This window comes from Chiroxiphia lanceolata, chromosome Z, assembly GCF_009829145.1.
Source record: "Chiroxiphia lanceolata isolate bChiLan1 chromosome Z, bChiLan1.pri, whole genome shotgun sequence".
NCBI classification, from domain to species: Eukaryota; Metazoa; Chordata; class Aves; order Passeriformes; family Pipridae; genus Chiroxiphia; species Chiroxiphia lanceolata.
Genome location: NC_045671.1, coordinates 61,672,531 through 61,689,239, shown reverse-complemented (window position 1 = coordinate 61,689,239; position 16,709 = coordinate 61,672,531). Strand labels below are relative to the sequence as shown.

Here is a 16,709-nt window from a genome sequence, read left to right as displayed (position 1 = left end):
GTGTTTGGACAATAATCACAGACACCTGGTATGACTCCTGAGGATGGTCCTCTGCATGGTTAAGAGTTGGACTCAACGATTCTTGTGGGTGCCTTCCAACTCAGGATATTCTGTGATTCTGTGAAAATAGGCTCACAGCCAGAGGTAGGTCTGCAAAGAGTGATACAGGAGGCAGAGAGAACAAGGGAAACTTGCAGTGCTGTAGCTGTATTGGAGAACTTAAGACAGCAGAGAATCCTGCCTTGTATCTTCTCCCTTACCAGATCATTCCTGAGCTACACTGCGTGATGTCCAAATGAGTCATTAAATACATTGTCTAAGTCCCAGCAGAAGTATAGATGTTTCTGTATATACAAGAGAAAACCCTGCTCTGAAAACTTTACATTACGAAAAAACAAGGTAGGTAAAGAAGAGGCACACAGAAAACAAATTACTTATTGAAAGTTACAGGAAGACCTCCAATTTTCCAACTATACCCACTGACAAGATGCATATTCCTGATTCTGCTTAACATACTGGCATACTGTGGATCTTAGTAAAGTGTAAAAGAAGTTTGGGTTTTTTCACAGAGGATGGAACATCTGTACCTTTAAATAGTTTCCTGCCTCTCTAGCTCTCCCTTATACAGGAATACCTGCTCATGAACTCTCTCACAGGACCAGAGCTGCAGGAGATTGAATTAGAACAAAGTCGTGCAGTTTGTACTGCTATACCAAACCCTGCAATCTATTCAACTGAGAAAGGAAATTGGGTGCGGAATTTGTGTGAATGAATTCCACAGGAAAAACTGAAAAATTAAGACATGGTTGTCCACTACGAACAGTTAAATCGTCCTTTCTCAATTAGCAACAGAAAATGCCATCAGCTCTTAATCCGTAATCCAAATCAAGGTGTGCTTACTCATGTACTAACTAACTTGAAGGGCAGATTTAGTAAGCAGTGGAAATACTGGATAACAGAAATGTGCCCAGATCTGAAAAAGCACTCACAGTCAGATGCTGCAATTGAAAACTCTTTGGCTATCATTCGTCTCTGCTACTAAGTATGAAATCTGCCGTTACACTTTCAATACCAAAAAATTGATTACAAAGCCTAGAGAGACACGACATCTAAAATTATAAAACCAGTAGGAATCTGAATAACCTACAATTCCAAAAATGGGTAGCATATATTTGAAGTGGTAAAACACAAAACATAACTTGAAAAAAATCACAAAACTGAGTAAAAAGCAAAACTCTTCCTTCTTTATTTCATCAGTTAACAGAACTATTTTGCTAAAATATATCAAAGCAACTTCTGAACAGTAGTGGAGATAATCAACGCCACTTGATTCTTTCTTACAGGAGAAAAAAATATATCAACTGGGAGTATGACATAGGAAATTGGTTAATTGTCTTTATTGATTCTAACCAGATGTTACACACCAGCCCATTAACCAGACAACAATTTAATGGCTTTACTCAGCAGTAATTATAGAACAGAGACTAACAAACTGCACTTAACGCAGGTAGGTCCTTCCTTTAATTAGTTTCACATGCCATTAAAGCTACTCAGCTTTTTGGCAAACTGCAGTTTTATAGATTGGTATATTATTTGCAATTATTGTTAATTGCTATGAGCAATGATTGCAATATGTCTGAAACACATCTGTTGGTGACACTATTTGAATGTGACAATTTCATGGCTAGCAAGTGTACATGTTACTGATGTACCACTACTCCTAAGTGACTGATAAAAGTGTTCTACCCTTATACTTCGAAATACAACAGGTACTTTATCTCATATAAAGGTAGAGCTGTATTTTCTCTCATAATGGGTTAGTTTATGTGTCCAAAGGTATCTAAAGTATCAGTTAATCCTCAGACAGTCTCAACTGGATCAGAGGATTATTCATGTAATCGAGTACAATACAAGCACTCATTATTAGGCACTCATGCAGCTGGCATAGCTGAAAGCCTGTGGCCAACACACAGAATGCATGATAATGTCTCAGACACAAATCTGTTTGTGAGGGAAGGTTCTCCTTTACACACCACACCATCTGGAATAAGGGAAGACAACAAACATCTCAATTCCCATGACAGATAAATTTCAACTGCTATAGTACATATGTGACATGCAGATATGTCCATACTTGACAGACGCTGGCAGTGATAAGAGTACATTTTCTCTATGCTGACTTCAGGGGATAACCCATCAGAGAAGAGAGACATTTTCAGTCTCTAGGAATGATGATGTAATCCTTGCTTGTGCCACATCTATTGTAGCAGATAAATGTACAGCCTCACAGGCTACAGCAGCAGGTGGGGGATGCGCTGTGCTGTGGAGATAAGAGCTGGAGAAAGAGAAAAAATTCCAGTTAGAAAAAATACTTACAAATCATTCAACATGCAAGCATGGACTTGACAAAGAACTTGTGTCTCTCATATTGATGGGATACATGACAATGTTTCTAAAGTTTTTTGAGGACCCATGGTGCTGATATAAATTCTGAACATAACAGCCAGTGTGAGACAGGTCGGAAGCATTCCCATAGGTTACCTGATGATCACCTGGCCAAGGTTAACCTTGCCATCAACAGCATTCATGCCCAGTGCAGATCCACAGAAATCTAAAGTTCTGGCACTGTTCTTATGCATATGAATGGGTATCACATATAAAAGAAAGCAAAGAACTGAGAGGAATGGAGCAAGCTGTGTAAGTAACTAGCCACTTTAATAACAATAACTATACACTAACATATTTTTTAAATGAAAAAAAATAAATATCTAAGGACATCAGTCAGACTTCACTGTGTGAATCCAGTTTCAGACTTTTACTCACTGAGGAACAGCTGAAACTGTTGTCAGCAACCACACTGGTAGGAATTCACAATCTAACCCACTGCAGTAATATAATCCCTGAGGCTGCAGACATGTGGCAAGCTGGTGAGCACTTGAATATAGCAGCTCTTTGTGACAGAAGCTTACAGGGACCCCAAGAAATAATCTGAGACCATTCACCTGACACCATGGCAGGATCAACTGTAGCTGTGTCATTACTGACAAGTTTGTTTAACACGCCTTTGCAGACCACCCAGAAGCTGCATTCACAGCACTGTGTTCCCATGCCTCCCTCTCCTACAGTTCAGAAGCACATGGGTACACTGTCCATGGATGGTACATGTACCACTGGCACTACAAACAGGAGGAAGTAGGCCTTTCTGTAATGGCATTTTGTGTATTTGTATATCACGCTTCTTGGCAGCATCTTCTCTGCCAGGTTAAGCATCCTGCCATTAGATTGCCCTGCTTGAAGTTGGATCAAACAGATCTCAGGTCTCTCCTGTCAAATTCCTCTCTCTCTTTCTCCTACTAGGCCACATCTGTCTTGGAGTACAGTGCATAAAACAGGAGCATGATTCTGCAACTGAACAGAGCAGAAGGCTGACTTCACATGCTTTTTTTTTTTCCAAGTCATATTCTTACTCAGAAATGCATTAAACTGATGTCTAATTACAACTAAAGAGTATCTGTTATATATAGATATTACAGATACTTCTTGTGAGCACTCTGAAGAGTCTTATCACAACTGTCATCTGGGTTTTCCCTTCTCTGCCTCCTACTGAGATGGGGCAGTTTTAATTTCTGCCAAGGACTCTCTTCTCTCTGCATGATGTTCCCTAGAACAGGAGAATGGATTCAAGAATTTCTCTGTACGTGGGATCAAGGACCTAAAAGATACTTGTTGAATTGTTAAATTCTCTTCCGCAAAAATACACCATGCTACGGCCTGACCCCTGACAAATGTACTCAATATACTCAGTTCCCTAAGGATTTCATCTGCTCTCACTCCTTTTAAAAGGAGACTGAAATGTGTCTATCTTCTTTACACTCACTCACAAGTGGTCCATACTCATCCATGATTTTTCCCATGCTGTCTGTGTTCTTAAATTGCTATCCTATCACTATGATCCTAATTGATATGACATAGTTTTTAAAGGTACTAATATCCCTCTGTCATGTTTTCACCAGAGAAAGTGAAATAACTGAGAAGCTTTTCGCATCATGACAGGCTAGGGGAGCCCTTCCTCCTGCAATAAGTCCCCTGCTAGGAAGACTAGTTTAGAAACCAAGACAGTTATAGCCTCTTCTTCCTCAAATATCAAACCTGACTCTGGCATTGTTTTCAAAACCCCCCAAAAAATCAAGACTACAAGCTCAAGTTTACCACTGCATGCTACTTCCAAGGGAAGTACTTAAAGAAAAAAAAGGACACCAGAGAACATTTAATTTGGAACTCTGATTGCAAGAACTGATTTTAAATTTAGACAACCACAAACAATCAGAATAATCCTACTTTCTCCAGCCCTGTATAAGACTTAACTCCTTCTGTTTCCGAATGCAAAATAAGCAGCTTAATCAATCAATGCTGTACTTCACAGCCCCCAAGCTGGAGCCTCCTGACCTTTCAAGGGACATAAGTAAGAAGACTATTCTTAGAGATAAGCACATTAAAACAACAACAAAGACGTATTTTTTAGTTAAGAGATTTTACATGTACACAGACATCCACAATCACATAACTCGCATATTTGTTTTACCTATGAAAGAAAGACCGTTATAAAGTTACCAACCCAGCTTAAAGGATCATGAAACATAAATAAATTTCTTAAAAATTTCTAACATGCTTTTATCGTGGCCTTTAGCTAAAGACCAATTGCTCCTGAAAAACAATACTTTTAGGCCTTTTGAATAAAGCTGGGAGGACTAAAAATTGGTTTTGTACATAAGCAAAGTACATCAACATTTCAACAGCACATAAACATCATTTATTTAGTTCCTATTAAATCAAGTAGTTCAGTAGTTCTGAACTACTGTCCTGGTGCTACTCACTGCCTTGAATTTTTCCTTTATTAAGACAAGCCCCATGATTTTCAGATGTTTTGCCAGTGATTGCAAAGATACAGACGACATCAGTTCAAGCAATGGAATAAATTATTGGCCACCAAAACTACTCCTGAAAACAATTTCTAACAACCCAAGATGCCTAAACCAAGCAGGCTGGCAAGAAAAATCATCTGAAAAGAAAAACACGTCAGCCTTGCAGAGGAGGATCACAGAACTGGAATTAGTAACAATACGTACCGTGCTGCTGAGAATGACAGGAACAGTATAAGGCAGATGGCAGCCACTGACCCTAATCCAACAGCAATCATGTACTGAGGAGGGGGTGACAAACCTGAAAGAAAATATCAAGCCATTCAAACAAACAAACAAAATACCAAAGCTTGACCGCTAGCGGATTTCGAACTCCTCTGAGGTACACTCATTAATTGGAAACATTTTATAATTAAAAGTAAATTGGAATAAAACCATGCTAAGAAATTCACTTTTTGGGGTGTTTTTTAAAGTCATACCACTATATATTTAAGAAACTGTCCTTACAAGCACAAAAATTAGCCATATTTTTCATTTTTGCATGGAATCTTTTATTTTTTTAAGATGATAAAAAGACTTAATTCTCTGAGGGCCACCTGAACATTACAAAATAAATAAAGTGGCCTCCAAAAGCTAGAATGTTGTGGGGTTTTTGGCTGGTTGGTTAGTTGGTTTTGCTTTGGTTTTTTTTTTTTTTATTGTTGTTGCTTGGTTTTGGGGATTTTTTTGGGGGGGTTTGTTTTTGTGTGTGTGGTTTTGCTGTTGTTGCTTTTTGGTTTGGTTTTTTTTTTTCACTCTTTAAGCCAATATAGAGCTATCTAAAAATAGACTTCTAAAATTCGCATTTTCTCTGCTTCAAATCCTTTGTGCACAAAAATTGCTGTAAAGATTTGGATGTGATGTACAGAAATAGCAACATTGAAAACTATGGACAAATAAGAGAATCCATTTTTGAAATGGATTGCTGAATCCATTAGAAGGGAATATTGAAGAGGAAGGCAAATTTTCCGTCTCTAACCTTTTCAATCCTCATAATCAACAGATCATTAATAGCAAATGAAGAAACAGCCACAACAATTATTAGTTTATGCCACCAAGCAAAGCTATGACAAATTATACTTCCTTACTGAAGGAAAAATTGACTTACTTTTAATTTGCGCCCAAACAGCACAGGACTGTGTTCTTACCTGAAAGTGAAAACATAAAAATCGCTGTACCTCATGAGAGAGATTTATTATTACTAACACCCTCTGAAAGATCAGCCATTCACAACATACTGTATTTTACTACTATTGGGAACACAGTTTGTTATTCCCCTAACAGCAACCTCTAGCTTGTCTTAAAAGATTATAAATTATAAAGATAAGATTAGAGATAGAATTTTGATGAAAGGCTCACTGTTGTCTTTTAGCTCATTACTCTTCCTTTCTTTCTACAACCTAGGCACGTTAGTAACATGGAAGGATCTTTGAAGTTTCTTCGATAGGGATTCAGAATTCATGAAATGCAAAGATAAGGTTGAATACGCTGTATTAACTCTGTCCCCATGCAGAACATATATGTTAAAATACAGTACCTAATGATGTGCTTTACAGATACTGGATATAGCATTTTCTTCAGTTAAGACAACTTGTTTGGTAATTTCTAACAATTTGTATAGAATACTTATAATGGTTCATGTTCACACTAGTTAAATAAATGTAACCAGGGGTCTGCTTTTGTAGACTTGTTAAACAATTTTGGTTTTTTTACAGTAAGCTTTGGTCCATTTAAAGCTTTTTCCCCCAGCACTTCACAGTCATAAATACAAAAGAAGTTCTGTTCTAAGTTCTTGTCTATTGTGTAAGTACTGTGAAGTCTATTTTTGTAGTGCTTCTACACACACGCTTTCCTGTTAAATTACTTTCACAGACTTTCCCATAATGCATACAGAATTCGTATATTTTTCATGTAGCAAAATGTCTATTTAGGTACAGAATCACAGTACATTTCTAAGAAATAGAAGGCTACATTTTTAAGTATTTGCATAAAAGGATGAAGACACTTCTGTATGTTTAATCTCGTGTATTTGCATTCTTTATCTCATGTGTCTGAATGCTGAACTGTGGAATCTCAGTGATTCTTCAAGCCATTTTTTATAAGGAATTTTCTGGTCAATTAAAAAGACAAAAGACTGACAAAGAAAATCCTCTTAGAAGAGGAAGAATAAAGAACAAGTTGTGGGTTTAAAAGCTTACCCAAATGTCAGATTTTGGAGGCACTGGCATGAGTGCCACCATTTTGAAATAGCTACAGTTATGACACCCTGTAGCATGCAGAAAATTAGTTACCTCCTGCCTATCAGGGAAGTTACAGAGGTCCCATGAATCACAGCAGAAAAGCTCACATTTCTGCACTTTATACTAAATCAAACTATAAATCACTTTCTCTGATACAACTAACACCTTTCCTGAAAAGTTAAATTACTCCTCTACATACTTGAGTATCCATTGATCTCAATGTCCATATTACAACTTGGATGAACACAGGTAGCTAAACTGCAGACAGAAACCACTTCCACAGCTGCAGACTTGAAAGAGTTCTGGAGGAAAAGCATTCTGTCATGCATATACACTTTCCTCAGATAATTCATATTAGGCTAATTTTAACAATTTTTTCTCACAGTAGGGATTGTTTTGATTCCAATTAAAAAAAAAGAAAAAACAAACAAACCCACAGCTTTATTCTTGAAAAGACTATGTCACCTTCACCTTTCACAGTCGTGCTCTTACTTCTGTTGGATGCACAAACCATTTGATTCAAAAAAAGCTGATGCTCACACAGAACAAAAGCTATGCTAAAGACATTACTCTCAAATGAGTTTAAATTCCAAACACTTTTTTTTAGTTCTTGCCCTTCACTGTGAGCCTTGGCTTTCTGCACAGCATGGAATTCATAAAATAATCACAGGGGATTAAAATAGGTACCAGGTGCATTTGAGCTATTTAATTAGGATCATCCCTCCTGGAGATGGACCTTTCCAACACTGGACAATTTTTTCCACTTAAGTAAGGTTAACTTCCTGACTGCTTTCCATGTGTATCCCCAATGATCTCCTTGGATCATTTGACCAGCCTTTTAACACATCTGGATATCCTGCATGAAATGCATAAACGAAATACGCATTTTAAATAGTCCACGTTGAAAAATAAATGGAAAGTAAAAACCTCACAGCAGACACCCTTCTCAAGGCCTCCAAATCTGAACAATGGATAAATTAACATGATAATATGTCAGGTACATTAGGAATAATGACAATGAAGTTTACAATCAAGTCATGATTGTGCAGCGTGATGACACAAATTGTACCATTCTCAGTATGAGGGGCTCTGGAGACAGAGGGGACCCTGAAGCATGCCAGAACATAAAAGTCAATAATGAGAACATTAGTTAGAAGTCTATGGCATCTATTTCTAGTTTGTCTGTATTCAAATGGAAATGTGTTAACAAATTAAAGACACTATAGAAATGCTGATTTCACAGGTACTAATAATTGAGGGCCAAGCAAATAAAAAAAACCCCAACAAGCAACTTTTAAATATTAACTCCTGAATCCAGTTAGTTAAGTAATCAGATTTTCAGAAATTCTCAAAACTGAACAACCCTCAATTCATAATTTTGATTTTTTTTAACCTTTTAATACCAATAATTGCACAGAATACAAGGGCATGAGAACTGAAGATAAGCCAGTACTTTTGCAACATTGGTCTAAGTCCCATTTCAAAGAAGCAGAGCTGAGAAACAAAGCTGTTTAGTATTTGTGATCCTAAAAATGATTCAAAAGTGTTGTATGTAACTTCATGTACTTCATCAACTAACAAAAGCCATACAGTATGCTAGATGTATACTAAGAAGCTGGTGTATTCTAAATGGAAGGAAGCAAGAGTGACTTTGACAAATGACAGCAATAATAATCCATTAAATCAGCACCCTAGAAAATACATCTGCAAATGTTAGCAATTAAAGATCAGGAAATAATCTATAAGAAAGAGAAAGAATAATGTAGCTTACAAGCCACTTAATAAACAAGCTGGCAGAGATGTACAAGCAATCAGCTCTGTTCTGTGCAAGAAAGGCCTCCACACAAGTAACAAAAGGAAAAATACCCCACTATCAGAAAATACTGAAGGGAAAGAGCGAGGAAAACCAAAGCATAAAACCCAAGGATAAATGAACTAAGTTCAAGGATGTATTTAGCAGTGCTTATAGAGGCCAAACTTTTATACATTTGACTGATAAACAGTTCTGCTCCACAGAGTAAATTTCTCTAAAAAATACAGTTCATTGTCCAAATTCCAGGATATTTTGGGCTAACTTATTTGTGAACTGAAATGCCTTCTTTTGTCATTTCCCTACTTTTTCCTCTCACACAATCAATTAAAAGTTTATGACAAACAGACTTATATCATGATCAGAAACCACTTCACCTGTGCTATAAGAAAACTTCTCAGTCTATTCTTAAAGTAGATACTATACAAAACATGTGCTGCACAGGTCAGCAGATACCAGAAACATCTTACTACATGCTCTTGTTTTATTTCACTCAGTTTGGACTGAGGCCATTACATCTCTTAACAAAAGCTGTCTTAACTTACTGAGATTCATGTGTAGGCTTCCAAATAAGTGACTCACAGATCAATTTTTGCACACTTCCTTGCTTTTTGCTGTATAAACAAAGCCCTAAAAACTCAATTTTAATTTTCTTCAGATAGCAAGGTGAGGCAGTGTTTAGGTGGTTTTTTTCTTTATTAGGGATTGGTTAGTTCAGTTTTCATATTTGACATTCAGGAACTGTATTGCTCATAAAGAGTTATCACCTGTGCCACATGAGAAGAACTTCCTACTGTTGGAATTTATATTATAAAAGAATTAAAAACTGCTGACCCCTGAGACAGATACAACTAGAAAACTAGATCAGGTGTACATGTTAGAAACTTTTTGTTTCTAATTGAAAATGCATATTTACTTTAAAATTATAAAAATTTTAATGCTAGTAATATACTTTTTTTCCACAAAGCTTTCCCAGTGGAGCTGGAGTTTGTCCGCATCTGGAATATTTTGTTATAAAACACTGGATTAAAAATTAAAATGGGTGAAGGAGTAGTTTTTAAATTCTCATACTAATCTGTTTCACTAAATTCTGGCCCAGTAAAGACACCCTCAATTACTGAGGGCAGTGATGGCCCTTCATTTTTACTAATTTTCTGTTGTTTGTCTTTTGACATCCAGAGTTGCTTCAGATTTAATCTAATTAAGTCAACTAACAGATCCTTGGAGCATCATAAAAAATCGAACATATTAAAATTTTCCTCTTTTTCCCCAGCAACATTTCATTCAACAGGTGTAAAGAAGAGGTTTTAAAATATCCATTACCTTATTCCACTCACTTATTATTCTCAAAAAAACACAATACTCTTCTCCCAGCTTTAAAGGAGCATTATAAAACTTCCCGTAGTAATGTCTGTCTCCAAGGGCAATTGACATGTTATCAGCAACATCTTTCGCCCGAAATTCAGCTGCCACATATCCTTTAACATCAGTGGTGTTACTAAAGAAAGTTGCAGTAGCAAAGGAGTCGCAAATAAAAGTGCTTTGCAAACCCAGAGGAAGCACAATCACTTGATACAGACTAGAGTGAAAAAAAAAAAAAGTAAATATTAGCCCCTACTTCAATGAACAAAGCATCAGACATTCATTAATTCATATTGTCTTTTCTATTTGTAGCCTCTTAACTGTTCTTTATTATCAACATCCAATATGAACACTTCTTATACTAAAATATTTCTCTGTGTGTTCCACAGCATTTTAAACCAAAAGCACTGACTGCACAGCTTAGAGCTCCTCATGACGTGCACATCAATGTTACATGTTTATTCATGTTCAGAAGAACATCAGACTGAGATATTTCAGGCTATCTCCCCCTCCTCCTCTCATCAAAGTCCACTATAAGACACAGTTTGCCTCTGAAAATGATTTGTAAGTTCCCAGAAACAAGACTTTTTCTATTGAGAGGACAGATACCATTTGTAAAAAAATAAATAAAATGTCTTCAGACCTCTCAGAACAATGTTTAGTCTGTGGTATCCAATGACAGCAGGGCTATTTATTAGGGTTTTTAAACTAGACATTTCCTGAAACTTTATTAACTTTCAAACATCTTCTAATTCATTGTAATATTGCATTATGATTACCATTCCCTTCTATCACCAACAGCACTTAGTAACGTGTCATAGTTTGAAATTGGCCCCCCTTGAGAGTTTGGGGGCTCAGAAGTGATTGGGTGCCAGGACAGTGTTCCCTGGAGAGCCAGTCACCACCCATGTTGTTCTCTTCTGCTAAAAATCATATATCACAGCACCGGAAGCTGTCGGCAGTTCTGTCTTGGTTGTTGTGCTGTTGGTGTCTGCTGTGTGTAGGTGGACAAGGCCAGGGGGTGGCTGGGCTCCCTCTCTTCCCCCCCGGGGAGGAGAGGGGAGCCCTGCGGCCCCCCAACTCAGCCTTTGGCTAGAGTTAGAGTCAGCATTTGGAGTGTGTGCTGTGAAAGAAGAATTTCACAGCACCTGAGGTAAGAGGAGAGAGGCAGGCTTTGCAGCCAGGCCCTCTTCCCCCTCCTTTTTCTGCAGTGAAGCTGTAGAGGGGGGTTTTTTCTTTCCCTCCACTGCAAGTGGAGGAGACGATCAACATTGAGCCAAGAGATGGGCCATGGAAGTAGGCCCGGCGCTCGGGAGAAGAATCCCAGGCGAAATTGGAGGTGAGCCAGGAGCTCGGGAGCTGCCTGCCGAAGCTGACCGGGGGCAGCTGAGAACTAACGTGGAAGAATGGAGATTCCAGAACACAGACACTTGATAAGCTGCACTACAGCACCCTACAAACCGAGGTGAGACACCGAGAGGGAGAAATCAGCAGCAGCAGAAGAGCAAGGACTCAAAGCTATCTTCTGGGACTTCGTGAGGAGACAAACTGCAACAAACAACTAGAACTTGGTGAAGGGGGAGCATTCAGGAGCCCAGAACACTCCCACAGCAAACGACTGTGTTACATATCAGCCTTAAAGGCTGCTCCTGGACTCAAAGGAGGGGCTTGAAAGGACTGACTGAGAGAAATGTAATATATATATATAGTTGCCTTTAGTTTGTATAGTATTTATTTGTGTAAATAAATGTATATACTTCCCCCTTCCCCTACAGAAGCCTCTGGCCTGAAAGTTTCTCTCCGGAGTCAGGATAAATTGTGGGAAGGGGTGGGGGGAAGCCTAAAAATTGGATTTTAGATTTCTACTGTGGCTCAAACTGCCACATAAGGGGTAAATCCTTTTTCTCTAGAAATATATTTTGCTTGTAATAAACTAACATGAAAACACTACTTCAGAATATGCATAAATTCTGAAATTGTTATTCACTATTTACTCTGGCTCTTAGGGAAAAAAAAGGGAATCGGCTGAATGAGTTTGTTAGAAAAGGAAAATCACATGAGTAGAGGTGTGTTTGGTGCCATCAATAAAGGTTTACTGCAACCTCACTGTGGATAAAGGGAAAAGAAAAACAAAACAGAACAAAACCACAAAGCCAACTGTGGAAACTCACAATTATCACAAGCAGATTTTGTTCCAGAAAACAGAGAGGAGTCTAAAGCAAATACTACTTTGCTAAGAGAGGAGAAACTGTGAGTTACAGCGTAAATTTTCTCCCATTGCTAACAAAAATAATCCAGCCCTCAGAAACAGTTCCAATCTGTTAGTAATATAAATCTGCAGAATGTTTTTTGAAAGGGTGAAGAGCACACAGACAAACCTGATCGGTCCATTCTGATCTTCTGCTTTCCGGAGTCTAAGCAAAGGTGCAGAACCTTTTACTGCAACAAATTCTACATCTGGGAAAGGGGGATCTAAAAAAGTAAACAAATACCAGTACTTCAGAGAGGTTTTAGAAATATTTCGGGCATCAGGGTTCTCAGCTATTCTTTCCCGCAGAAGTTCCTTGTTCATTGAGTCTTAAACCCCTGACAGACAAAGCCTGCAGGCAAATTAAAACTGGTCAAGTAAAATACAGTGCAAATACGAGCATGACGGTCTGGCAGCCCCAGCTCAGAACCCTGCACTGAAGTATATCTGCTGCTATCTAGGGAAAACAGAGGTGCCCAAAAATGACGGTAGACTTGGAAGAAGCAGTATTATTTATTAGACTATCTGAAACGGCCAAGGAGAAGAAAAATACGAAACTCTGGGCACAGAACCCACTGCAAGAAATAAAATGGTATGAAAAAAGGAGAATTTAGTAGCACCGAAAGCACTGGCTAGAAGGCAACTTCCTTAGTAACTTCCTCACAGTCAGCTAGCAATATCCAGCCCCCTAAATTGGAATTCAATATTGGTACAGATCTCTAATCTGTTTCAGTGGGAATTTGAATCAAGGCCAACACTGAAAAAACTATTTCTCCCTCTAATTTCAATGGCAATGATGACAGCTGCACACTGATATGGAAATTACCACTACTAGCCTGAAAGCAAAAAAGAAAACCAGCTTCAGTGTGCACAACCAAGGGCGCAGAGTGTGAAGCATGGATATTATCGACCCCAGAAGTCTGAAAGAACTTGTACAGATATCTACAGATATGGCTAGGCTTTCTGAACACCAGCATATCAGGCTGCTGATGTGATATCTAACTAAAGAGTAACAAATGCAGTGTTTATGCACAGAAAACCAGGATTTTAGAGCTAGAGAGAATAATCAATGTCATGGAGAGAATCAAAAGAAAAGCAATGCAGATCTGCCAGAGTTACATCAGGCAAAATCTCTCTGAAATGCATGGATTTTTCAAACAGCTGGAATACAGATAGGTGCACGTATGTTTGAAGCATAGAAAATCATTCGTTTTGCAGGAGAAAATGGTTTGTTAAAAGAACCGCCAAGAGGGCAAATAACTGCTAAATAGGGAGCTAGAAACAAACATCATGTTGAAAGCGGCAGTACTGGGGTGCAGAAAGGTTATTAAAGGAGTTCTTTCAAGGCTAAAAGGAAGTGCTAAGTCTGGCATTTTGTTAACAATCACCGTGCAAAATCCCAGTGCATATAGATTAATTTTGCTGCTCAATGCTAGAAATAGAGAGACATTACATAAGAAGAATTGCATCACCTTCACAACTATTGTTTTGCAAAAATAGGATTAAATTTTTGAGTAGTAGGAAGGGCATATTATTACATCTCAGAATGAGTGTTAGTCACCAAAATGACAACAGAAAGAAAAGAAAGGCTGCTCTAAAAAGCATAAGAAACAGGTTTATGTAACACTAGAATAGTGCCACGAAATGTACTCAAGGCTCAGGTGTGACCACTTTAGTGTCTGAAGTTCCAATCATTAGTGCTACAGAGCTCTGAGAAACCAGTGCACAGGATACAAGGAAGACATGGACAAAGAAGAAGTTGTCTTACATGAGGTAACCAAAATCTCAGGTTCATACATTTTGCAACCTATGAAGAGGAAATTTGAAAGCTTATGTGATGTCTGCTTTATTCAGAAATGAATGAAACAGGGGAAGGGATACAACTCAAGCACAGTATGCCCAAAATAAAGTTAACAGGCCAGAAAAGCATCCCTAGCTAGAAAAAGACCTACCTTACCCTTGACAAAAATCACCCCCAAGAGAACCTTCTGAAAGCTTACCTAGCCAAACAGACTGCTTCAGTAATTCTCTTTACCATTTTCTTTTCAAAACCAGGCTACAGGTGAACTACCAGTGAAGAAACCAGCTACAAATGTTTAGGATTGAAATGAGAATAAGATTTATATAGTGGTCTACAGCTTCCTCATGAGAGAAAGCAGAGAGGCAGGCACTGAAATCTTCTCTCCAGCGACCAGCAACAGGATCAGAGGGAATGGCATGAAGATGTGTCAGGGGAGGTTTAGGTTGGATATTAGGAAGATGTTCTTCACCAGAGGGTGGCTGGGCACTGGAACAGGCTCCCCGGGGAAGTGGTCACAGCACCAAGCCTGACAGAGTTCACAAAATGTTTGGACAATGCTCTCAGGCACATGGTGTGATTCTAAGGGCTGTTCTGTGCAGGGCCAGGAGTTGGACTTTGATGACCCTTATGGGTCCGTTCCAACTCTGTGATTCTACGAAAACTGAGAGTTTTCTGAGTTAATGAGGTGTACTGCATGGCTGCTTGCAGGAACAGGAAATGGTCTTTGCTTCAGGTCTTTTCAATACATCTGCAACTGCAGATATTGCAATATGTACAGAGAGAATTTCTATCTGAACAAAATAAATGAACAAGTGACATTTGACAGCCAATCTTTTTGTCCTTTGTCCATTGCAAACTTAAGAAAACATAATTTAAGAGCCATAAATTCTCTGTTAATTTCAGTGGTTCCTCAGCACAGACATTGTCAACAGACAGAGTGACAGGAAGTTATATATGTCAGGGTAGATTCATCTGGTATATTTCTCGTATCTTCCTTTCCTTTGGCATTCAGGATCACCAGGAGACACTATTATTAATTTCTCTGAAGAATTTTTCAATTTCCAAGAAAAACTTGGGAATTTCTTATTTAATGCCAGATAGAATGTGCATTGCATGCAGCAGTTTTGCATCATTTTTCCAGATAAGCAGTACAAGGGGAAACGGGACAAAAAGATGCTGACTAAGGTCACAACAATTACTTTTTAAATTTTCTATAATTTGACAGGAAAATGCAAATCATGAAAATAAACAGTCATCCAGCACTGACAGTCCTAGCAAGTGGGTAAAAGAGAGCAAAATCTGGAAAAACACATAGTGCTTTTAAAGGTTGGAGTCTTTTGCCATATTTAGTTTCTAGTAAGAAATACTAATTATTACATATACAGAAGACAAAGTGCCTGTTTTAATAAGAAAAGTCAGCATGCAACAATGTAAAGGAGTAATAATAATAATAATAATAATAATAATAATAATAATAATTGAAAGCAATAGATTTCATTTTTGCTTCACTGACCAGAAAGTAAACTCTGAAGGAGTTATTCCATCTTCAGTATTTGTCCGGTATGACTTTTTTAATAAAAAAAGAACCTTTCCAAAAATTTAACATTTAGAAATAAAATTAAAAAAAAAAAAAAAGTCTGCTGGGAGGTCATCATAACAACAGGTTTAAAAATCCACACAGAAAAAATACTGACTTAACACCACCTAGGGTGGGTAAGGGAAGGGGTGAGCACTACAGAGGTGAGGATTTGCAGTAGGTGGGCTGAGAGAAGAAAGCAAGACCCTCCAGTCTGTTCAGGTGCTGTTAGCACCTTGCCTTTCTTGAAGTTGTTTTTTTTTTAACTCTTTACCAGCAAAACAGACTAAAATATCTCTAGCAGCACCAGGAAAAGAGAGAAGAACATAGCAAAAAATGCAAGTTTATCCAGAGATAGTCCCACTCTAAGCACTTCCTTGTCATAGCAGTGCTATGCTGATAACACTTGCACATTCCATATACAGGCTAATTTTCTATAATAAGAATCCATCCGGCAATACTCCCTCTGAACCTGAAGGCAAGCTACAGGAAAGAAGGCATAGGACAGGAAGTGCCTACGAGTGCAGCAGCACAGAGAAACACTGCAGGCCTGGACCAAAAGCCTACTTGGTGTTATACTGTAATCATGCTTTTCAGAAAAAGCACGTTGGAAGCAGTTCACTATTAGTTATGATGAAACCACTTCACATTAGAAGAGCTAAATTTTTTCTTTAATCCTAGAAATGAGCTGTTTACTTCTTGTTTAATGCCTAT

General features: G+C 38.1%; 1 protein-coding gene across 1 annotated transcript in view; it reads right to left on the bottom strand.

Moving 5' to 3' along the window:
- Window positions 1-1,222: 1,222 nt before the first annotated feature.
- Window positions 1,223-16,709, bottom strand: part of SUSD1 (sushi domain containing 1) — a 44,522-nt gene continuing 29,035 nt past the window's right edge. Inside the window, 5 exon segments of the mRNA XM_032676706.1 lie at window positions 1,223-2,335; window positions 5,127-5,220; window positions 6,067-6,106; window positions 10,332-10,587; window positions 12,749-12,842. Of these exon segments, the coding sequence (XP_032532597.1) occupies window positions 2,197-2,335; window positions 5,127-5,220; window positions 6,067-6,106; window positions 10,332-10,587; window positions 12,749-12,842 (623 nt within the window). The 3' untranslated portion in view covers window positions 1,223-2,196.